The 24,338-nt window shown below is 57.0% G+C and overlaps 1 protein-coding gene across 1 annotated transcript in view; it reads left to right on the top strand.

Annotated features, from left to right (window-relative positions):
• The window catches only part of NGEF (neuronal guanine nucleotide exchange factor), a 41,713-nt gene extending 17,750 nt beyond the window's left edge, over positions 1 to 23,963 (top strand). Inside the window, exons 4-13 of the mRNA XM_027118181.1 lie at positions 10,232 to 10,392; positions 11,867 to 12,019; positions 13,299 to 13,428; positions 15,255 to 15,329; positions 17,477 to 17,566; positions 19,116 to 19,279; positions 19,750 to 19,905; positions 20,629 to 20,708; positions 21,457 to 21,561; positions 22,977 to 23,963. Coding sequence (XP_026973982.1) covers positions 10,232 to 10,392; positions 11,867 to 12,019; positions 13,299 to 13,428; positions 15,255 to 15,329; positions 17,477 to 17,566; positions 19,116 to 19,279; positions 19,750 to 19,905; positions 20,629 to 20,708; positions 21,457 to 21,561; positions 22,977 to 23,167 — 1,305 coding nt within the window. The 3' untranslated portion in view covers positions 23,168 to 23,963. The remainder of the gene's footprint in view (positions 1 to 10,231; positions 10,393 to 11,866; positions 12,020 to 13,298; positions 13,429 to 15,254; positions 15,330 to 17,476; positions 17,567 to 19,115; positions 19,280 to 19,749; positions 19,906 to 20,628; positions 20,709 to 21,456; positions 21,562 to 22,976) is intronic.
• Positions 23,964 to 24,338: the final 375 nt, after the last annotated feature.

A 24,338-nucleotide genomic window follows, 5' to 3' on the forward strand; every position in this document is an offset into this window, starting at 1 on the left:
AAAAAAAAAAAAAAAATTAGACAGCTGAAATTGGAAAGCGTTGTCATAGATGTTGTGTAGGATTTTCTTGGTTTACTTTTTGTTTTTTAACTTTTTCTGAAGCGCTTGGTTCCCTCCTATTTGGAATGGTTTCTCAGTTACTGTTTCAGGACACAATGGTTTGAGAAAATAAGTAGACAGATATTCAAATTACAAAGTTAGGAAGGGGGCAGCTGGGGAAGGGTCAGGCGTTCAAATGGGGGAGGTGGGGACAGTCACTGCGACAAACCGACAAACCATGAGGCAGCGCTTGACTCTCGCCACAGCTGACACCGTGAGAAACAAAGGGGAAGCTGGAGGTGCTGACCCAGCACCGTCCCTGGAGCAGTCGCTCCTGCCGCTGGCCTGGGTGGTGTCCCCAGATCAGATAAAGACGGACTCCACATGGTCCCCGATCTTGGGGGGCTGGCTGTGCACAGCTCGAAAAATGAGCCTGGAATGATATTTTGAGCATCTCCATGGAAACAGGGCTACAGGTACACTCCTGAGGGGCGGTCCACCCAGGCTGGCACTTGTGGTGGCACCGCCCCTATGTGCCCGAACTAGACTTCCAGCCTCGTCCCCCTGGGAACGAGGAGGGAGTGACTTCCCAGGGAGCTAGCAAGTTTGGATATAACTCACAGTCTGAGTGTGCTGAGCCTCTGAAATCAGAGTTGTATTTTTGTTGTTTTTCAACTTGTTTTCACAACTTAGAACTGAAATATACTTTTTTTTTTTTTCCAAAAGAAAGCAGTCCATTTTAGAAGGAAATTACTTACGGTTTTTAACATGATATACTTCTATCAGAAAATTGAATCGTGATTATTTTATTTACCAACCTTCATTGAATCATATATTTCTCTCTGTAGGATAAACCCTAACAATTCAGCAAATTAATCCCAAATTCAGAGGGGGCAGGGATCTTTGCCCCATGCTTTAAGGTGGACAGGAACCATCACCCAAAATATCAGGTAGCCCCTCTTCTATTTGATTTAGAAAGCAAGCACCTATACCTACTTTAGCAAAGTGACAGTGTTACCATTTATCATTTTTAAAGTAAACCTTTTGGATAAATAATTTATGCACCTGATATAAACTTGAAACAGAGCAAACAGAATTACAGCGAAAATCGTTCCCGCCGCCAACCCCTGGCCCTCAGGGCCAGTATGTGTGTGCTTGTGCGTGCGTGTTTGTGTGTGTTACACAAATGGTAAACTCTATGTGCACTGCTGTGTGCCTTGCTTTTTTTTTCTTTTACTTAGCAAAATGTTTTGACAGTATTTCCAGATCAGCCCAAACAGAGTTCCCCATTCTTGTTTTTCTTTTCTTTTCTTCCTTTTTTTTTTTTCTAGCTCTAGGGACCTCCATCGTTTATGATGTTCCATAATTTATTTAACCAGTCCCCTGTTGATGGACTGCAACTAGAAATGTTGTGTATCAAGGATGTTCATTGCAGCATTATTTATAGTAATAAAAGACAGATCTGTGCAATGGAATACTATGGGAATTGCTAAGTGGAACTGTCGGGTTAAAGATTACATACTTTTTAAATTTTGAGAAGATATTGCCAAGTTGTCTTCACACTTCAGCTGTATGAGAGGGTGCTGGTTCCCTATCACCAATGTGGTACAGCATCCAGCGAGTTTATCTGGACCCGTGTGCAAGATCATAAAGGATGCTGTGTTGTGGTTTTGCTTTGCATTTCTCTTGTTGTGAATGCGGCTGGGCATCTTTTCAAGCATGTGTCTTTTAAACTTTATGTCTATTTTAGTGTGTACTTTTTTGTAAGTTATCTTATTAACCAGGTCATCTTGAGAAAACGTAACAATTGGCTCGTGGTGTGTGTGAGCTTGGCCAAGGCTTGGGTTTGGGCAGCTGGTGGTGTGGAGGCACATTGGGCCCCCAGGCCTGCATGCCAACTCGCATTTAATGTGTGACCCCTAGTTTCACAGCAGCCCCGGGACTAATTGTCGTCACCCTGGGTGACACTGAGGCCCCGTGGCCCCCGTGGAGGCCCCTGGTCTTGTCACTTCTTGCATTTCCCGCACTGACTAGAGACCACGCTGCAGCAGAGCCTGGGCTCTGGAATCTGACTCCATTGTAATTATTCGAGGAGGAGAGAGAGGCTCTAGGGGCTGCTTCTTAACTAAAAGCCTTTTCAGAGTCACTTCTGTCCACTCTAATGCCTCTGGGGTACGAATTACTCTTCTAGCCGCAGAAGTGAGGAAAGCTTTGTTAATGGACAGTAGGATCACGTGGGAAGCAAGGTCTGGCAGAGCGAGGATGCAGGTCCACCCAGGGTGGCCGCTGCTGGCAGCAGAAGGGCTCAAGGCCCGAAGCAGAGAGCAGACGCAGCCTCTGACGGAGGACACCGCTCCCCGGCTCCAGCTGACACCCCCAGAGGAGCGGGGAGGCAGCTCGCCTCAGCGGCTGGGGCAGCCTCAGGCCCTCGGGGGCCGCAGGTTTGCCTTTGGGGTCTGTGGTCTACACAGGGGCTGAGCATCTCAAGCACAGGGCTCAGCCTACAGCCAACCAAAGTGGTCCTAACTCCCACCAGCACAAGGGCACAGAGCCTGGACTGTGACGTCCCATGGCCTCTAAGGCAGCCTGAGCCCGAGGAGGGACCCCCCCCCCCACCACAAACCCCTTGGCATTCTGACCCAGCTTTCTGTCCATCTCCTCCCACCCTCCAGGCACTAACAGCGAAGTCCGGCAGCGGGCAGGTGCCCTAACGCTTAGCACTCAAGGTGTTAAGTGCGAAAGAAAGGTACCCGGGGAGGCTTTGGGGCTGGGGGCCCCCAGCCCTGGCACCAGGGGTCCTCAGACTCTGCCATGCCTCAGAACGACCTGGGGATCTTGTTAAAGGACGAGTTATGCTGGGCGCTGGGGAGGTTCCTGGGAATCTGCATTTTCGCAAACACCTGTGGTCGCAGGACCAGGCTGAGAAATACTGGGTTTTTTTTTTTTTTTCCTTTTTGCCTGGCTAAGTCTTATTGGCTCTTTGACTCTGACAGCCCCTTCCGGAAGCCTTCTCTGGCTGCCTGCCTCCCCATCTCCCCCTGCCATGGCAAAGCCCCCTCCCACTCCACTGTGGGCATCACTGCAGAGCTGTCATTGGCTGTGCCCAAGCCGCCTCCTCCCTGGTGTGTCTGTGTCTGTCTGTGTCCCCAGCATCATGCCGAGCCACTACCTGGAGGTGGCTCTGGGCACATGTCTGTGGAATGAGTGAGATGGGGAGGGCAGGACAGCATCACGGACCCCAGCCCCCCAGCAGCTGCGGTCTCCTGAGCCGGCGACCTCCCAGGGGCAGGGAGCAGCTCTTGGTCATCTCAGGAATCCCCAGTGCCCACAGCCTCCAGCCCCCAGCTCTTGGGAGGTGCTCAGTAAACATTTGGAGTTTCCTGGGTGCTGCACCCAGGCCAGGCCTTTCAGGAAGCCACCTGGTAAAGGAGATGGGGCATCGGACATTCAGGCCAGCAGGAGCCAGGAAAGGAGGACGAACGACGGGCACCGCTAACAGTGTCCTTGTAAAGAGACACAGACGGCCCCGAGGAGGATGGGTCTGGGAGCCGAGCCTTTGGGTGGAAGTTGTGAGTCGTGGGCACGACTCATCGACCCGACGCCAGGCCTGGTTCGCATTTGAGCACTGGGTTAGGTTTTCTCTTAACAAACTTATTATCAAGCACCATGTAAAGCTAAAAAGATGATCAAGAACCTGGAAAGAACCTAGGGTGGGAAGGAAGTGGCTTCTGCATAAATAACAGCAGACCGAGACCGACCTGCAAGGAGAGGGGCTGCCAGCCTGGCGCCACCGCAGGCCTGCAGGCTCACGGGAAAGCCTGGGCATTTCTGTGGAAGGGCGTCTCTAGCAGGGCGGTCAAGACACAGAGCCCTGAGGTCAAAAGGATGGGGTGCCACTCACTCGCTGTGTGGCCTCGGCACTCTCATCTGCACGGTGGGGACGGTTGGGGGACCTCCAGGATTGCAGCGAGGACGGAGGGAGGTGACGCGTTGGAAGTACTCAGCGTTACACCAGGCACGGGTTAGGAGCTGGACAAATGGCAGCTGTTACTATTACTTGCCCGCTGGTGCCATTTATCTCCGATAACCCTGCGTAGACGAGAGAACAGGGACATTTATGGCCACTGTTTACCAATGAAGTGTCCCACCCATCAGTGTGTCTCAGACGGGAAGGTACTGACTAAGAGAGAAATGGAGCCAAGAGTTTCCTGGATTTGGAGAGAGAGTGGTGCCCAAGCTGGCAAAGGGGCATCGGGGAGTGCTCAGCAGATCTTGCAAAACAGCCTTTTTCTCCCCAGTGTGATTTTCTGGAAGCAGTACATGCTGTTTCACAGAATATTGATGAACAGTCATCATTCTGGTCCCCTCCCCAGTCACCTGGGCGCCCACTGCAGAGAACGTCTCCTTTCTCTGGACTGTGGTCCCAGGCCTCGTTTACAGCAGTTTGGAATAATGTCTAACGTTGCCTTGTTCCTTGAGGGATGTGTGTCCTGTGTCAGGAGGGGCCCCCCCGCCCTCACCCTCCAGTCCCATGATCTGGGCTGCCATAACAGAATACCTCAGACTGGGTGGCTAACCCACAGACATTTATTCTCATAGTTCTGGGGGCTGGAAGTCCAAGATCAAGGTGCTGGCAGGCTTGGTTTCTGGTGAGGCCTCCCTCCTTGGTTTGCAGGTGGCCACCTTCTCACTGTGTCCTCACATGGTCTTTCCTCTGTGTATGTGCATCCCTTACACAGAGGTGTGAGGTGTCTGTCCCTCTTCCTGTAAGTTCACCAGTCATATTGGATTAGGGGCTCACCCTCATGAGCGCATTAACTGTAATTACCTCTTCAAAGGCCCCGTCTCCAAATGCAGTCACATTGGGGGTTAGGACTCCAACATGTGAATTTGGGGGGACACAATTCAGTCCATAACAGGTGGGAAAACGCAGGCTACCTGAGAAGATCCTTTCTGTACATCTGCTCAGACAAGAGCTTAGTCCCGGCCACTGCCGACAGTCTGTCCTGGAAGGAACCTGGGATGCAGGAAGAGGTGAAGGTGCCTCCTGGGACCCTTAGGGGTAAGGGGATGCTTTTGCTTCCCGGCTCTGCCAGTGACACACCAGACAACAACAGTAGTGAAGGGAGGTGGTGGGTAGCGTCTGTCCTCGGTCAGCCCGCTTTTGTCTCTGACCCCTGGTGACTCAGGCCACACCACAGCATCATAATAAAGGTTATGGCGTCAAAGACCGCTGTGAAGCATTGACACCAAGGCCAGGAAGCCGAAACCAATCCTAATCGGGATAGAATGACCACACACGGGGTCCACAGAGAATCTGAATTGTAAGGTGGAGACGGTGCAGGTAAAGAAGGCAAAGGACTGTTCAGCCTTGAGCGTCGCTGATGCTGCAGGAAGGAAGGACCCACATACCAAGGGGGACATCAGGGTGGAGCGTGGAGGCCGATGACGTGAGCTGCCTGCTCGGACCGTGAGGACCCGCGTCAGAAAATGAGATACCACAGGCTGAACTGTCTTAGATCACAGGAAATTGTGGGTCAGTAAACTGAGTTCTTAACGGACAGCGCTCTTTGTGTGTTAGGGGCTGTTTTTTTCACTTTTTTGATCCGAAGCAGCCTTTGCTTGGTGTCCTGGCTTCCTCTTTCATCCCCTTGCTGATGGGTCAGGGGTCTCCCCTGTTTCTTCAAATGCACTGCTTGACTAGGGTGGTCCAGGTGGGCCTGACCCAGGGCCACTCCAGTCCCAAGGCTGCGTGAGGACCCTGAACCCACACAGCACCGAGGCCTGGGCTGCCTCGGGAGAGGGGTCCTGGTTCTGTGCATCTGTGGGGCGTCTTCTGTTCCGTGGGGTGTGGGGCTGGCCTGGGGTCTGCAGGCTCAGAAGTTTCTGGACTCCCCCAGGGAAGGGGAGATGCTCACCGACCAAAGCTGAGCCCTCTCAGCTCATGAGACTGTGGCGATGGTCTCAGCTGGAACTCCGGTGATTCTCTGATACATTGTTTCCTTTTTTTGGAGAAAAGTCTAAGTTTACTGAGAAAAATCTAATCCATTTCTTCCAAAGCCTGTGGGGAGACAGGCATGGCTTCTCATCCACAGGCCGGCGGGGGAAGCGGCAAGAGCACGTGCGGAGCCCAGGAGCGTCGAGCAGCCCCGGGACTCCGGAACGCAAGGCTGTGTGGTTCTGGCCCACACGGCGGCCAGCAGGGTGGACTTAAGACTGTGCGCAGAAGCCTGCTCTGCCCCCACGTGACTCCTATACTGGCCTGGCCGCCAGGCCCCTCCCCCAGCTCCCTCTCCACCACCCGTCTCCCACCTCCACCTGGTGTCCACACCCCTGCTCTGAACGGGTCATACTTTGGCTCTCACACCCAGTGGCACCTCCTGGTACAGGCCCTCCTTGACCCCTCTGGCTGGAGCTCCATCCGTGAAGCACTTGAGGTCCTGTGAAGACGACACACGGATGTCGGATGGATTACGGCCCCGGACATCTGCCAGGTGCTTTGAGACAGGCCGGCCCCAGCTGGGCCTTTCCTCTGGGGACTGTGGTCCTTATTCTGCACACATGGGAACTGAGGCTTAGTGGGATGAAGCAATTCTCTGGCTAACTCCAAGGCCGAAGCCTTGACAGCTCTGCTCCTCAGCGGCCTGTGGTGGACACCAGGCCCAGCACGGCCCTCACTGGCTGCAAAACCACCTGGACTGGCCCCTCGAAGAAAGGTCCAGAGCTGCCCGGCTCTTACCCTTGGCAAAGAACCCAGGAGGGAGTTGGGCTTAGTAGTGGCGGGGTTGTGAAAAACCCAGGAAGCGTAACATGACTGTTGGCGGATACCAAGCGGAATAATCCAGCACTAAGCACCGATGGGAGACCAAGCTGTGATTCAGAAACTTCGGGTCAGTCCAGCCGAGCTCCCGAGGATGACGGTCCTGTGTGAGCCCTGCACCCCGACGGCGGGCAGCGCGGGGCCTCAGCCAGCCCGGCCACAGAGCAGCGGCTGCTTTCACCAAGGAGGGATTCTCTGCAGTAAGTAACTCACACACACACACTGACATATACGCAGTCACGCACACACAGTCACACACGTATATACACATTCTCACGTGCTCACACACACCTCTTACCGTCTGCTCGTAGCATCCCTCACACCCAACGGGACGCACTTTACTCCCGTTTGCTCTGCCTTCACTGCCCTGGGACGGAAGCAGGGAGTTTGCCATGTTCATGGAGGAGGAGTCCCGGGTGCCCGGACCAGTGCTCGTCAGCGTTTGCGGACGAATGAATGAACAAATGAATGAACGAGTGAGCAGGGCCTGGACCCTGTCGGCTCCACACACCGTGCAAAAGCTTGAATGACTGAGGGTAAAAATAATATTAATGAGGAAAGGACGACCATATTGATATGGCAAATAGTTTGGCATATAAAATAAAGACAAACACCCTGGAAAACAAAAATCCACAGGTGACTAGTTGCCTATAAACGGAGAAAGAGGGGGTGAGGTTGTGGCGGATGGGCACAGCCGGGATCAAGGAGCAGTGATTCAGGCCCAACGCCCGCTGCGTGTCAGCGGCTGAGAGGCCCGCCTGGCACTGCCCGGCGGCCCCCAACCCCTCGTCCTCCCGGGGGTCAGGATGGTGATGCTCTCAGGGGCCTGGGCACCTTTCCCACGTGTGATCCCACAGCTGTGCATCCAGGCGTCGCTCAGGGAGACGTTTGTCTGCGGGGCTGCGTCCTGGGCACGGTGGTGTTTTCCTCTCTCGGTGTCTGCAGCACTCATCTGTCTCGGTTTGGGCTGTTTTGTTTTGCTTCTTTTAGTTACATTTGCTTGGAACTTGCAAGCTGTAATGGCCTGACGTTGTCTTAAGAAACTTAAATTTAGCAGCAGGAAAGTGATTTTTGTTGTCAGCATCTGTAACAGAGATGATTCCGGGAACTTCCTGCCCAGCGCGGTCTCAGCCTTGCCCGGCAGGGCTTGGCTGGACGTTGGCAGAACAGAGGGTGGGGCCTTCCGTGCCGAGGCCTCAGCTCTGGCGTGAGTGAGGCCAGCGGGATGTGCTTCGTGTGTTTCGTATCTTTAAGCGGACCAAGCATCTGTGACTCGGGGACAGTTAGAGAGGCCGCCAGCTCGTTTCAGTGCCTCCTCTCACTGTCTTGAGTGAGGCACAGACACTAGGGGACCGGTGGGCTCTCCTCTGATGGTGGCCCACGGTCTGTCATTTGTGGGCCACCCTGGAGTGAGCTCCCAACTTACAAATATGTCGCTCATTTTAAAGTGCTCTGCCAGGTTGGCTGTGGGTCTGAGCTTTGCGGGGAAGCAGCAGGCCAGGCCTCCTGCAGACGCCATTGAATCTCCGCTCTGCCTGCGCGTAAGTCAGCAGGGGTGGGTACTGGTGGGCAGAGCCCAGAACTTGGAAGAACCTTGGGTTGAATCTTCCACACCCTCCAGCAGTAACTCTGGGGCATTGCTTAACCTCTGCATCTGTTTCCTTTTAGCGAAATGCGAACTTCTGTACGTCCTTCCTGGGGGACCAGTGAGGATGGAACGAGAAGGCGCCTTGTGTGTCTGGAACACATGCTGGTCCTCCCTCCCTCTTCCCTTCCCTGTCTCCCTTCCTTCCACCATCCTTCCTAGCCCCGGCAGCACTAGCTTTCGTGGCCAGAACCTTAAGCCCTGCCTGGGTCAGGGTTCCGGTCAGTGGGAGGATGGAGGACCCCACAGGGAGGTGAGATGTGGGGTGGTCGGGATGCTGGGAAGGGACCAGGGCCCCCTACACTCATCGCTGTCCCATCTCTCAGCGCTCCTCTGTCTGTCTGTGTTGTTTCCTGGGGCTGCAGTAAGAAATTAGCACAAACTGGGTGGTAATTTATTCTCCCCCAGTTGTAGAGGCCAGAAGCCTGAAATCAGCGTGTTGGCAGTTCTGCCTCTTTCCGCTTCTGGTGGCTCCCGTTCCTTAGCTTGAAGCAGCATCACTCCAGTCTCTTCCTGTGTCCTCACATGGCCTTCTTCCCTGTGTGTCTGCCAGATCTCCCTCTGCATCTCTCCTGTAAGGACACCTGTCATTGGATTTAGACCCTCAATCCAGGATGGTCTCCTCACCTTGACATCCTTCACTTACATCCGCAAAGACCCTTTTGCCAAACAGGTTCACGTTCACAGGTGCTGGAGCTTGGCATGTGGACACAGCTCTGGGTGGGCGCACAATTCATCCCACTACACTGTCCCTTCTGGGCAGCCACCGTGGGCCCAGACCTGAACCCACCCTAAGCTGAGGAACAGCAGGGAGAGATGGGGGAGAGGAAGGTGAGGGTGGTCCCTGGATGGTCTCAGGAAGGGTCATGGGTTTGCTTGAGAGTAAGGAAGGAGGGTGAACCAGCAACTACTGCCCTCGCTTCACAGATGACACGTAAGGGAACAGAGGTCCGGTGAGTTTGCTGTTTCATAGACTCAATAATCAGGTGATAAGCGTGATAGAGAATGAAGGCGCCTCCAAAAAGTTTATCAGATTATGGACTTCTTTCTCTGTCTTCTTTCTCTCTTTCTTTTTTCAAAATGAAAATTGCTTTATCAATTACATTATAAAATAAGACCATGAAAGAAACAATATATGCTCATTCTTCAATTTTTAGACAATTGAAAGGGTAAAAAGAAAAAAGTAAAAGTCACCCCCAAACTCCACCCCCTACTGACACCTGTGGTTGACATTATGGCCTGTTTCCTTCCGGACATTTTTCTGGGCGTGTAGAAGTGGGGTCCTTCTACTGCTGACTCTCTCACCCATTCCGCACCAGGAGACAGTCCTGAGTCACCCTCAGCAGCTGTCGGGAACCCAGCGGATGGCTGGCCCCTCGTGTTTGACCTTGTTCCGTACTCGGACACGAGGCTATCTCCGGCTTCACTCTCGTGAGCGGGGCAAGCGGTCTTGGCCGCGGATGGCAGCGCCCTTGCCAACGCAGACCCCGACAGCAGTCTTCCTTCACTTTTAAAACCTTTGCATCTGGGGACTTTCCCTGGTGGTCCAGGGGTTAGGACTCGGCGCTTTCACTGCAGGGGCCACAGGTTTGATTCCTGGTCGGGGAACTAAGATCCCGCAAGCCGTGCATGGCAGCCAAAAAACGAAACTAAAATAAAACCTTTGCACCTGAGAGCGGGGGGAGACGAGTCCTAGGTGCTGACCGCTGGCCCTCCTCACGTCCCAGGCCATGTTCGAGCTGGTGACTTCCGAGGCCTCCTACTACAAAAGCCTGAACCTGCTTGTGTCCCACTTCATGGAGAACGAGCGCCTGAAGAAGATCCTGCACCCGTCCGAGGCACACATCCTCTTCTCCAACGTGCTGGACGTCATGGCCGTCAGTGAGCGGTGAGCCTCCGCGCCGGTCCTCGTGGGGCCCCATCCTGTCCCTCCTCCTCGCCTGGGGCACGTCCAGGGCTGGCGGCACTGCCTGTTACTCTGGCTTCTCTGCTTTTGTAGGTTTGGAATTTTCTGTAATAAGATGTAACTAAATACATAAACCCAAAGATCTCCCAGCAACGAGGCCCGTTGCGTCCCTCTGGACAGGACGGCTGCCTGCAGGTCCCCCCCGGCCACGCAGGTGCTCCGTGTGTCTCACACAATAAGGCACATCAGTGGCGGGTGTCACGACCTGGTCCGGGGGTGTCCATGCGAGCTGCTCTTTATCCTGACCTCACAAGGCCCTGGCTTGGTGTGTGTGGGGCCCGAGACCCTCTGAGGGCCAACGCGGAGCGCGGTCCTGGATTGACACTTTCTCTTCTCCGGTTGCGTGGTGTTAGCAAGGGTGTGTGGAGGTGGCGATTGGGACTGTACTTCTTTTGCCTAAAGAAGGATGGGATGAGCTTAAGTGGAGGAGGAATGGACATCTATTGACTGATTATTGCAAAGAAGAAATGAACTCCCGTCATTCCGTTAGGATAAAAGACCCATTTACCCTTTTCACTGTAGCCTGGGGAGGTTTGCAGCTAAAAGTGCAGAACTCAGCTTTTATGAGCTGGTCCGTCCCCGCCTGTTCAGATGTGAAGTAGCACGCGGGCAGCAGCAAACCCACACCCGTGTGTGGCTCTCCATGGACCCTCCTGAGTCGGTCCCCCTCCACATGGACACCCCACCTTTCCGTTTGCAGCCTCCAGATCCTCGTGGCAGCCCCCCACCTGGTAGGCTCAGGAAGGCGAGAGCTGACTGAGACCAGAGCAGCCTCGGAGACGCCTCGGTCTCTGCTGCTCACCCCCACTGGGGGAGGGGTGTCTATTTATTTTTGTATTTATTTATATTTTATTATGGAAAATCCCAAGCATGCAGAAGTAGAGACACCAATGTAGCAAGCCCACGCTTCAGCATTAGGTTCACCCACGGGATTGTTCTGAAGCAGATCACCATCGTCAGCTCACTTCAACTGTAAACGCATCAGTATGGACGTAAAAGATGAGGTCTCTCCCTTTTAAAAATGCTCCTAGGGCTTCCCTGGTGGCGCAGTGGTTGAGAGTCCGCCTGCCGATGCAGGGGACACAGGTTCATGCCCCGGTCCGGGAAGATCCCACATGCCGCGGAGCGGCTAGGCCCCTGAGCCATGGCCGCTGAGCCTGCGCGTCCGGAGCCTGTGCTCCGCAACGGGAGAGGCCACAACAGTGAGAGTCTCGCGTACCGCAAAAAAAAAAAAAAAAAAAAAAAAAATGCTCCTAATGTCACTACCCACCTATTAAACTGAACAAGTAATTCCGTGATGTGACAGAACGTGCCCCCCTCGCTGGGACCTCCTCCTGTTGTGTTGTGCCAAGTCTCCACAGCCAGCCACCCCTAACCCGGCCGCCGCCCGCTGCAGGTTTCTCTTGGAGCTGGAGCGCAGGATGGAGGAGAACATCGTCATCTCAGACGTGTGCGACATCGTGTACCTCTACGCCGCCGACCACTTCTCCGTCTACATCACCTACGTCAGCAACCAGACCTACCAGGAGAGGACCTACAAGCAGCTGCTGTGAGTATGGCTGGGCAGCGGGGCCATCACGCAGGCGTGGCCCCGGCGGCCCCCTCCTCTTGTGCTGACACTGAGCTGTGGTCCCTGGGTCTCTGCTTTCCCAGGACAGCATCCAACTCCGGCACGTTCTGGGGCTTTCGGTGTCATTAGGGAAATGTTGACCCCGGGACAGTCAGCCATGGCGCCCACCGGACCCGTGTCCAGATGGCCGTGCAGAGCTCTGTGAGTTTTAGAAAAGGGAGCTTGAGGCCAAGAGGACAACTCGAGGCCCAAGACGGCAGGAAAGTGGTTTGAACTAGAGACAAGGCAAGGATTGGGGGGAGGGAGTCTTTCTGGTGGTTCTCCAGCAAAGCCCTTGAATTTACTCATCTGCCCATTTTGTAAACTTTCTTGGGGTTTCCGTTGATGAGAGAGTTTTTTCATTAACTTGCTTCTTTTGAATTCTTCACATGTCTGTGCCACGTTTCAACCACAGTTTAACCAGTGCTGTGTTCTTAGCACACTCATGGGCACCAAAGGACTCTGAGTAGTGACCTCTGGACGTTATGCTCCGTTGGGTCTTTCTATCAAGCCGTGTAGTTCACTGGGGATGTTTTAAAGTTTGAGTATTCAGGGGTTTGGGTGTTTTACATTTGGGGTTTGAAACTGGGATTTGAGGGAATCGGGATGCCAGTTTTGAGGACGGATGTTGAGAAGACAGTCACACAGGAGAAGAGGATTCTAGATGTTGCAGTGCCCAGGGGTCCACTGGTGTGGCCCGTGAGAGCAGACTCCCTGGGCCTGAGCGCCGTGTCCCTAATGACGGGCAGTCCAGGGCCCGCGTCTGATCTCCAGCAGTGGTTCCCACTGCCCAGCCCGTCTGCAGACGAGACATCCCCACCTGGCAGGAGTAGCACAGGTTCTCCCTGCAGCCGTCTCCAGCCTGCTGCCTGCTCCTGTCATTACGTGGGTTTACCTTGCCACCGTTTCCTGCTGGGTAAATCATCGAATTCTGCATCTGATTCATAGTCTTGGCCACGCAAGGAATTCTTGCCCTCCCACACACAGCATATTTTGCTAAGACTTCATGGGCCTGGCGTGTGAAGTCACTATTGTTATTTGACTTGTACACAAACAGTTTATTTTCCATTAAAAAAAAAAGAGAGAGGAGAGAAGAAATCGACGCGTTTTCTGTGCTTGTGGGCTGTCTGGTTCTTAGGGGGTCTGAGGACGGGGAAGAACCCCCTCCAGTTTGCGCCTCCCACGAGCCAGAGACCTACTCTCTTGTCTGTGTCCCCAGCCAGGAGAAGGCAGCCTTTCGGGAGCTGATCACGCAGCTGGAGCTGGACCCCAAGTGCAGGGGGCTGCCCCTCTCCTCCTTCCTCATCCTGCCTTTCCAGAGGATCACGCGCCTCAAGCTTTTGGTCCAGGTACCAGCCTCTCTCCCCTGACACACACTTCTCCTGCTGCGGGCTGTTGGCTTTGGTCATTCCAGGCTGGCTTTCTGTTTCCAGAAGTCCATTTGTTCCACAAATCCTAATTAAGCTCCTACTGTGTGCCAGGCAGTGGGAGACTCAGCCCCTGCTTCCACAGAGCCACATTCTGGGGGAGGGTGGGGAGATACACACACACACACACACACACACACACACACATACACACACACACAACCAGGAAGTGGTCATGGCTGAGGACAGTGAAACAGAGTGACGTGATGGTGGTGACTGCATGCCCACTGCCAGCTGGGGGATCAGGAAAGACTCGGATGAGTGACATTTAAGCTAAGACTTGGCCGACAGGGAGGAGCCATTCATCTGACAGGGAGCTGCTTATGCAAAGGCCCTGGGGCAGCAAGGTACACAGACGGGGCGGCCAGCGGTGAGCTGGGGGAACATGATGGGAATGGGTGTGCAGATGTGGGCAGAGGCTGAACAGGGGCCTAAGGAGCCGGGTAAGACATTGGGTTCTATCCTCAATGTGATGGGGAGCCATTCCATCTAGTTGACGCTGGTAAGAGCTCAAAGCAGCTGCCGTGTGGAGGGTATCAGGCAGGAGGGCAAGAGTGGAAATGGGACTGAGGTTCAGAGGCAGCGCGTCCGAGGGGTGAATGTAGGCGGGGTGCTCCCGGTACACTCGCCAGTTACCGCAGGAGGTAGGGAGGGGCCCACCAGAGAGGAGGCCAGCGTGGAGGGCTTGTGCCCAGCCTTGTGCCCAGGCTGAAGAAGCCACACCTCTGCCTGAGGCCAGGAGCAGGACCTGGTCAGATGGGGTTTTATCCCAATGAGGAAAGGTGGAGCCTGAGCCATCCTGTTCGCTGGGAGATGGATTTGGGAGTCGGGGGGTGGTTACAGGCAGGGTTGGTGACCCCATGTTGGTGGGGGGGAGGGTAAGGAGGCATCGGAGCTGACTGCGTGTGTCTGGCTTGGCTGGCAGGCAGAGGCGGGGCAGGTGACCGCACAGGGGAGCCTGGGGGCCTGCGGCTGAGGGACATCCAGAGGTGGGAGGGATCTGGGTCTGGTCTGGAGCTCAGGAGAGAGTGGAAAGGATGCCCAACATCCTGGTGTCTGGGTGGCAGCAGGTGGCTGGGGACGTTTGTGCCACCACATGGGGCAGCTGGCGGGGAGGTGAGCTGTGCTCAGATGCACCCAAACCTCTTCATGGAATGAGAGCAGATCAGAAATATGGGCACGGGGAGAACTGTGAGGCAGAAACCAATGCAAACATTGTAATTTATAGGCGAAACGCAAGAAAATCCAACTACTGGATTTTATCAATAAGACCAGACTTAACGAAGCCTCAGGGTCGTTGCTACTTGGCTTCAAACGGCAGTCCCACTGATGCTGCTGCAGACATCGAGCTCACCTCGGGGACAGCCAGCCCTGAGCGACCCTTCCCTCACTGTCGGGCCTCGCCCGCCCCCTTCCCCACTGCACTTGGTTGCCTCCTTTGCTTCGGTCTTCGCTGTAAGGAGACTGGGGCTCGGGGTTGGCCCTCGTAGTTGGTCCTTGTGCCGACCTTGACTCGTGGTTATCATCTTAGAGCCGAGCGAGGCTTGTGTGCGATGCTCGGCCCTCGGCTGGTGGAAGGTTCTCCCGCCCTCAGTCCGTAACTGGTGGGGCTCTTTGCTCCGGGACGTTGCAGCAACACGAGGCTGTTTGGACCAGTGCGGCAGGGAGGCTGCCACTGCCAAAGCGGGCGGAGAGGGGAGGAATGGCTGTACGTGCGGAAACTAAATGCAGACTTTGCCTGTGCTCAGAACATCCTGAAGAGGGTGGAAGAGAGGTCTGAGCGGGAAGGCACTGCCTTGGGTGCGCACAAGGAACTGGAGCTGGTGAGTTGTGCTTTCCTCTTTCCACATTTCCCGGTCAGCGGTCTTCCTCCTCTAGGCCCACCTTCCTGTCCTGCCCCCTCCTGTGCCTGTGCGCCTCTGGAAGATGCAAATTCATTTTAGTAGTTGGCAATCCAGAGAGGTCACTGGGTCCAAAGAATAAGTCGGGTGGGCTTGCTTCTCACCCCAGGCTGCTGACGTGCGGGGTGGACCAGGCCGGCCGGGCGCTCTTGACCTGCAGACATGTTCATGGACCCTCCCGCCAGCCCCCGCTCTGTGGCCACCCACAGGCCCAGGCTCTCCCCTCCGCAGCCCTCGGAGGCCCCACGCTTGTCCTGACCTGTTTCCAGTGTCAAACGCCATGGCTCTTGCCTCCCTTGCCGTGCTCTGAGGCCGGCTCTGGCCCTTCTTGAGCCCTGATGCAGCTCTGCCCTGTGCGCCTCTCCCGCCCCCCGATCCCGCCTCTCCCGGCCCTCGAGCTGCACCTCCTATCCCCGCGAGAGGACTGCCCAGCCCTGCCAAGCCTGGGCTTTTCCTGCCCAGGAGTGGAGAAAGCATCTCCTCTCCTGATCCTCCGAGAGAAGAGGATCCTCCTGGAAGCTGCCGGCAGAGCAGGGGCCATGCGGGAGGGGTCAGTGAATGTGTCTGTTCCCACGTATTTGTCTGAAAGCAGCGCTGTCCCGTGTGTTTGGCTCCAGTGTGTCCGCTGGAGCTGCGAGCCCACTCCTGGCAGCCGTGCAGGGGCCACTCTGTCACGCTGGTGACCCTGAAATGGACGAGAGCCTGGTGTTGGGAAGTCCTTTCCACTTAGTGTACCAGTGGCAGCAGCTTAGTAAAAGGACTATAGCCCCAGGTGGTGGTTCTAAGCCACATGGAGCCACACGGAGCCATGAGGACTTTGTAGCTTAATGCAGTCTTTTCCCCGCAGGGGCCTCTCCTCGCATCCCTCAATCAGGCCAGTTGGCCTCCAAAATCCTTCTGGCAATTATACCCTTTGGATCCTGGGAAACACAGCACTCCCCTCCCAGCCTAGCTGGGGAAAGGCTGGAGCCTCGAGCAGGCTGGTCAGGGAGGGTCAGGGACCTGCCAGCCAGGCTGCATCTCTCGGGACCCTCTGCCCACCCCTGGAACACACACACCTGATCGGGTGGGGGCTTCATTCCGGCCCGCACCGGGCAGCCGGCCACACTGGGCCCCAAGGGGTCTCGGGGCACCGGCAAGTGTCTTCTGTTTTCAAGTTCTTTTCTGCTTTCATCTCCTTTTCATTTCCCAGGTAGACACTTGCTTCTCATTATTTACCTTTTTCAATAAAGGTGGGTTTTTTCCCTTAGTTTATAAAAATGCTGCTGAATACAAACAAGTCCACAAACTGTTCATAGGCAGAAAGAAGACGGTAAAGGTGAGCAGTTCTCCCGCACCCCACTGCCGACACGCTGGTGCCGGCCCCTCCAGGCCCTTTCCAGACAGACGCCTGCGCACACCACTGTATTCTTTGCAGGTGGGCTTGTGCTTTACGAGTTGGCTTTTCCCTCCATTTAGTGCCTGTAAAATTATTGCACTTCTTCGTGGTTTCAGAGTACAGGGTTCTGTGGATTCATGAGCACTACTCAACCCCTGTAGATGGACATTTAGGTTGAGGACAGTTTTTCTTGCTCTGAACGCCACTGCGGGGGACATCCTAGTACGCACGTCTTTGGGCTCGTTCCTAAACGCTGCGCGCCTGCTGGGTGCCGGCCCCTGTTCTGGTTCCTGTGCAGATATCATCTCTCGGAATGAGTCCCCAGAAGTCCCAGAAAATGTGGTTTCATTCGGCCCCTTGGTACCTGGGTTGCCTCCCAGGAAGGTGGGGGGACTCTGTGCTCCCCCCACAGTGTGTGACGGAACCTGATCCCCAGACCTGGGGCATTTCCAGTCTGACGGATGAGAAGGGACGTCTTCTGGTCGAAATTTGCTCTCTTAGGTGACATGAGGGGTCGGCATCGATTTATGTGTTCTCTGGAGTTCACGTCCCAACAAAGACAAGGCCCTGATTTTCTACACTGGAACTGAGACCCAGTTGAGACTGACCAGCTGTGGCCTGAGTGGGCCGAAGTAAGTGGTCAGAGACAGCTGGGTGTGGGTGGCCTGATGTGTCCTCCTTCTCGTCCCAGGTGGTGAAAGCATGCAATGAGGGCGTCAGGAAAATGAGCCGCACGGAGCAAATGATTAGCATTCAGAAGAAGATGGAGTTTAAGATCAAGGTGAGCCCACGCCCAGCCACACGTCCCCGCCCCAGCCCGGCTGTCCTGGAGCACTGGGCACTGGCCGGGCTCGCTGAATGGCTGCCCTTGGGTCCCAGCACAGCACCATCTCCACCGAGGCCTTCCCTGACCCCTTAGCTGAAGGCCCCACCTGCCCCCAGTCACCGGGCCGTCACATTGGCCTAGACCAGGGGTCCCCAACCCCCAGGCCGCGGACCGGTAACGGTCTGCAGTCTGTTAGGAACCGGGCGGCACAGCAGGAGGTGAGCAGTGTGTGAGCAAGCGAAGCTTCATCTGTATTTACAGCCGATCCCCATCGCCCCCCATCGCTCCCCATCGCTCCCCCTGGGTCCCCATCGCCCCCCATGGCTCCCCATCGCTCCCCATCACCCCCCATCGACCCCCATGGGTCCCCATAGCCCGCATCTCTCCCCATGGGTCCCCATCGCCCCCCATCGCTCCCCTTCGCCCCCTATCGACCCCCATGGGTCCCCATCGCCCCCCATGGCTCCCCATCGCTCCCCATCACCCCCCATCGCCCCCCATGTCTCCCCATCACCCCCCATCGCCCCCCATGGCTCCCCATCGCCCCCCATCGCTCGCACTACCGCCTGAACCATCCCCCCATCCCCCACCCCCGTCTGTATAAAAGTTGTCTTCCACAGAACCAGCCCCTGGTGCCAAAACGGTTGGGGACCGCTGGCCTAGACTGTCTCCTACAGGGAGTCAGGAGCTGCCTGCTGTCACTTACTGGCTATGTGACCTTGTACAGTCAGCTCACATGAAGAGTATGTCATGGACTGCTCCAGGGATTCTTAAATGTGGGCGATTCGAAAATTCGACGGAAGTTACCGACCTTTCCCCCAACTTTGTGTAAAACTTCAGGCATTAGTGACCCTAAGGGCCCCGAGGGCTTGGGTTTCTGGGGTTCTGGGCACATGAGCACACGGTACCTACTGAGGGTCCCTGAGGTCATGCTAGGTTTGGGAGCTGAGCCCCAGCTGAGGACGCAGACCTCCGGGCCCCCCACGTAGCTCCACCTGTGGGCCGCATGCTGGGTGCTGGGTGCCTGCCCCGGAGCCGCAGTGTGGAGACTGGCCTGCCCAGTCTCCTCACCCTGTGGGACCCAGTTCTCCCCTCTCTCCTGTGAACTTGGCCTCTCCTCTGATCCTGCATCACACAGTAGTAGGAGAATGACACACACACACAGAGGCACCCACATGTACACACTCACACGTGAGTACAGACACATACAGGACACGTGGACACACTTAGACGTGAGCACACATACGTAAAAGCACACGCAGATACACAGACAACAGACAGACACACATATGCCCACTCAGGCACACGTGCGCATGCACACACGCCCTTCCGTGTTTGCCCAGCACCCGTCCGTCCCTCCCACCAGTGCCACGCGTGTCCTGGGCCCAGTGCGGGCCTCACACACCATTGCTCGCGGTCATCACTGCAGTCAGAGCACGAGGGGAGCCTGGGGCGGGGGGCGCGGAGGGGCACAGCCCTTCTGATGCCGTCCCCCCTCACGCAGTCGGTGCCCATCATCTCCCACTCCCGCTGGCTGCTGAAGCAGGGCGAGCTGCAGCAGATGTCAGGCCCCAAGACATCCCGGACCCTGCGGACCAAGAAGCTCTTCCGGGAAATTTACCTCTTCCTCTTCAACGACCTGCTGGTGATCTGCCGGCAGATTCCGGGGTGAGCGGCAGGCAGGAGGGATGGGGAGTCACCACGGCCTGGGGGCGGCGGGCGTGGTGCTGGGATGTTGCCCAGGCCCTGGATCCTCTTTGAAGGCCTGCTCCGTTCTGGTCCAGCCTTGGGCCTTCGGGCAGGTATGTTTCAACGCCCTGAGCTTCCGTTTCCCCTCCGTCTAGCGGGGGCTGTACCCCTAAGGACGTGGAGAGTCCAGCTCAGTGCCTGACACCTGGGGAGGGCTCGGCCGAGCACCCCCTGCCGTGTCGTGGGTGCCGACCCCTCGTCCGCCGTCCACACTGTGGAGGGCGGGGGCTGGGGGTGAGGGGGACAGGCGGTCAGGTGGGGGGCTTCCAGAAGGAGGTGAGGAGCGGCAGCAGAGGGGCCGGCCTCGCTGGCCAGGGTAGAGCGTTCCCTGGAAATCCGAGCCGCCGCCTGGGGACTGACGTGCCTCTGCTGCCACCCTCGGTCCCCAGAGACAAGTACCAGGTTTTTGACTCCGCCCCGCGGGGCCTGCTGCGAGTGGAGGAGCTGGAGGACCAGGGCCAGACGCTGGCCAATGTCTTCATCCTGCGGCTGCTGGAGAATGCGGATGACCGGGAGGCCACCTACATGCTGAAGGCGTCCTCTCAGTGAGTGCCCAGCGCCGCTGTCGCCTGCCCGGGTGGAGCGAGGCTCCAGGCTTAGCACACCGCCGCCCTGTTCCTGTCCTTCCTCCCCCCAGGCTCTGCCAGGAGGGTTTCTGTGCAGTGTTAGTGTCAGGGTGCGGGGCGAGCACGTTGCTGGGGGTGTGTGTGTGTGTTCATGTTCCCTTGGGCGTCAGACTCTGGGCGGGCCCCTCTGTTCTGATGAGTTGTTGTAGAGCCCTTGGGCCCGACCGACCAGTGAACCACTGTCAAGGTGGCCTCAGGCCCACCTGCACCTCTGAGCTGCCAGGCCAGCCGCCCTGCAGCCCCTGTGCGGTGCCCAGCAACCCCCAGCCCAGGACTCACAGGTGTCGCCCTGCACATTGCGGTCCAGTTCTGACTGCCTGGGGCAGGGGTGGCGTCAGCCTCTCCCAATTCCACGGAACATGGCTCAGGGCAGCTGGCAGCTGAGGGCTCGCCTCTGGGTTAACTTTGGGGTGTCGTGGGCTCACCCTCACCCACTGACTTTAAAGATGTACCAGGGAGGTTCTATAGCGCTCCGCCCCAGTCCTGCCACTGGATTCCCGGCCCCGTCCACGCCGTCCTGCCGCTGCTCTGTGCCAGGCCCGGGACCCAGTGGCCAGCTTGCTGGATGCCTGGTGCAGCGGTTCCCCTCACATGGGGTCCGTTGCTCTGCGGTTGGGGCATTTGTCCTCCTCCCCGTCCCAGGAGCGAGATGAAGCGTTGGATGACCTCGCTGGCCCCCAACCGAAGAACCAAGTTTGTTTCCTTCACGTCCCGGCTGCTGGGTAGGTGGCCCACTGGGGAGGGGGCACCCGCCGGGTGGGGCAGGGGAGGGTCCAGGGAGCCTCGTGGCGGCCCTGCCTGTCACAGCTGCGTCAGCCTCAGGGGCCTCTGCACTCCACCTGAAGGGCCTGTGGGGCCGCTGGAAAGACTGCTTCGCCTGCCCGGGGGTCCCCAGCACCCCAGTGCAAGCTTAGTACCCCGCGGAGGACACGGGTGTGCCTGAGCTTTGCAAACGTTTTGATGGTTAGTGAAGAAATAAAAGCCACTGGGTCATAAGTGACAGATGCCACAAGGAAACCAAGAGGAATTCGGGCCCACAAGGCAAACGCCAGTGTTCTCTGGGGTGGCCAGTTGTCTGAAAACCTTACAGGATATAAAAGGGCACAAGTCCAGCTGCCTGATAGAGAGGCTGCCATCCTGACCGAGCTCACCGAGTCCCGACTGTCCCCAAACTGCTCCCAGGGCCCAGCCCAGGACCAAGCAGCTCCTTCTGAAGTCTCAATAGGAGCCCCTCAAGCCTGTTCATCCCTGTATCCACATACTTTTGTTCAGAACTCCTGGTGCTTTAACGGCCTTTTCTTTGGCGCCACACACCCCTCCCTCGAATGAGCCCTCTTTCAGTTGCTGCGGGAGTTTGCGTTGTCTCTTGGACAGGCAGCGTGCCCCTGCTAACTGCTGAGGCAGAAGTGGGGGGCCAGGGCAGGTGCCGTGGTGATGAGGACATGCCGCCCCCCTCTCTCTTCCCTTCAGACTGCCCCCAGGTCCAATGTGTGCACCCGTACATGGCCCAGCAGCCGGACGAGCTGACACTGGATCTGGCCGACATCCTGAACATCCTGGACAAGACAGAGGATGGTGAGGCCCGGGGGCTGGGTGCCTCTCGCACTCGAGGCTCCCTGCCCGCCCCTCCTGGGGCTCTGCCCCAGCCTGAGGAATGCAGTGGAGAAGCAGACAGAAGAGCCGGCTGAGAGCAGGCAGAGCCCAGGGCCGTGCTGCCTGTCTGCTCCCGTAGACCATTCTGCCCCTCATGGCTTCCGCTGGCCTTTTCTCAGCATAGAGCAGGCAACTCTCCCAGTGCCTCCGCTCTCCTTCCCCAGAGCTGTGAGGTCCGCCTTCCCCCACTTAGCATGAGGCCCAGCTGAGTGCCTGGCTCTATGTCCCTTCCCCTCATCCGGCCCTGGCATCAGCCCCCATCACAGTGGGAGGGGTGATGGCCAGGAGCACCCTGACCCTGACCCCGTATTTGCAACAAGCTTCCAGATGAGCCTGTGACCACCAGGCTTGTAGCCCCACATGGGCCAGAGAGCCGCCCGCCGGGGCTTCCGCCCACTCCTGCTGTTGGCATCAGTGCCAGAGGTTCACTCCCCTCCCCTGAAAAATTGATCCCTTATTTCTACATCAATTGTTCCTAACCTAAATCCCCCAAAATACACAAAGCATCTCCACCCAACCCCATTTCCTCCTCTTTTTCAAGACCCTGGCTGGAAAGTCTCAGGCTGGTGACCTCCAGAGGAGGCCATTTCCACCCTTCCCAAATCCTAGGGCCTCACCCAGCATTGAGAGAACAGTGGTTCCTCCCCTCCCCCTCCCCCCACAAAATATAAACAGCCTGACACCCCTCCCACATGGCCTGCAGAAGGCGTGCCCCTGGCCCTCGGGCCCCAGGTCTTAGCCCTGCCCCAGGACCTGCCAGCAAGACCTGCGGTTCGGGCCCCAGGCCCCCAGCAGAGACACTGTGATAACGGGGGGTGAGGGGTAGAGAGCTAGGGCACTCGGCCAGTTCGTGACAGCCACCCTCGGCTGACCACCCAGCTCCCGGGAGGCTGAGGCTCAGGGAGGGGCTGCCCAACCAGAGGGTGACGGTAGCATTCACGGCCAGGGAACCATGCGGTCAGCTACCACCCCACCGGCTCCTCAATGCCTCCTGCTTTTGGGGGTGGCCCCTGGGGTCTCCTGGCCTCACTTGGGGCAGCCTAGGATGGTTTGAGAGCTTGGGAATGGGTTCCAAAGTCAATACATCCGGGACACACAGTGGTTCTGCCCCCGCCCTGTGCACACACCACGCCCCCTGGGAGGGCAGCACGCGCCCAGCTCACGGGGATTAACCAGGTCTGGGCATTTCCAGCAATGCATCTGAGGGCAGGGGACCTCTGGAAAGGCCGGCTGGACCCCTGCGTCTCCCTTTCCTCTGCTCCCCACACAGGACAGGGCGAGGCCCAGCCTGCGCCACTTGGAGAGCTTCTGACCCTCCCCTTCCCCTCCCTACGCAGGGTGGATCTTTGGCGAGCGTCTGCATGACCAGGAGAGAGGCTGGTTCCCCAGCAGCATGACTGAGGAGATCTTGAATCCGAAGATTCGGTCCCAGAACCTCAAGGAGTGTTTCCGTGTCCACAAGATGGATGACCCTCAGCGCAGCCAGAATAAGGACCGCAGGAAGCTGGGCAGCCGAAATCGGCAGTGACCCCTGACCCCGGCCTGGCCAAGGGATGTGGGTGGGCAGGAGCAGGTCGTGGCGGGCAGCCCCCAGCGGACAGCAGAGGGGCTCAGCGGGAAGGGCGGACGCTGCCGCAGGCAGCAGGGTGTGACCCGGGGTGCCTTGGCAGGAGTCGCCCCCACCCCTCACCCCTGCTACGTGGTTAGTGCTCATGTGTCTTGGCCCCTTGCTCACAAACTGCAGAAAAGGGGCCCACGTCTCTCCTCTGCTGCATTTGTAAACGAAAAAGTGTATTTTAAACAGTGTTACACCACCTCTTCTTCTTGTCTCTTGGGAGGGGCAGACAGAGGATGGGCATGCTCCAGGGCCCTTCCCAGGCACTGAGAGGCCCCAGACCCAGGGTGTCCCTGGCCAAGGGCAGGTGCAAAGGTGACGACGTTATGACCCCTGCACGTGTCCTCTCCCCTGGAAGCTGTTAGAATCGGCCAGGTGCACAGATGGACCACCCTTGCCTGATGAACTTGACGAGTGTCCTTTGGTCTCCGACTCAAAGGACTGAGAGCCCAACCGCCTCTGTCCACCTCCGCCCCAAGCCTCTGCCAGTCTCTGGCTGCACGGCCAGGCCTGCCTCACGGCCACCAGAGCTTGGCTCAGGGCCCACGCCGCCTTTGGCTCCCTGATGGGCTGGATGTAACTCGCATCTTCTGGCCCCTTGCGGAGCCCTGGTGTTATAAAGAAATGGTCACTGCATCCTGTATGGGTTATGGTTCCGAGAAAAGCAAATGGCATTTCTGGCTGCATTAAAAGAAGCATCATGTATAAAATAAAAGAGGAAGGTCTACTTTTTATTACCCCTGTGCGCACAAGAATGAGGTGTTTCGGTCTGGCAGGGAGAGAAGAGCCCCCTTCAAGCCCAGTGGAGGAGGTGTGTACCAGGGAAAGGGCTAAGGAGGCTTCCGGTGGAGGAAGAAACAGCCGGGGGTGGGGCCTCAGGACGGGAGTGGCTTTGGACCTCTGCTTGTGGAGGGACTCCAGAAACCGGATAAGCTGTTTGAGGCAGTGGGGGACACCCTTCTGCAGGTTGAGAAGGCAGGTTTGAACACTGTGGGACAGAGATGTCAGTGGGTGGTGGTCCCATAAGGGATCTGACCACCAGGTTTGGGACTGCGGCTTCCCACCTGGCCAGTCACTGGCCTGG

The sequence above is a fragment of the Aethalodelphis obliquidens genome, unplaced genomic scaffold (genome assembly GCF_003676395.1).
Source record: "Aethalodelphis obliquidens isolate GAN/ISIS:26980383/991018 unplaced genomic scaffold, ASM367639v1 scaffold2, whole genome shotgun sequence".
Lineage (NCBI taxonomy): Eukaryota > Metazoa > Chordata > Mammalia > Artiodactyla > Delphinidae > Aethalodelphis > Aethalodelphis obliquidens.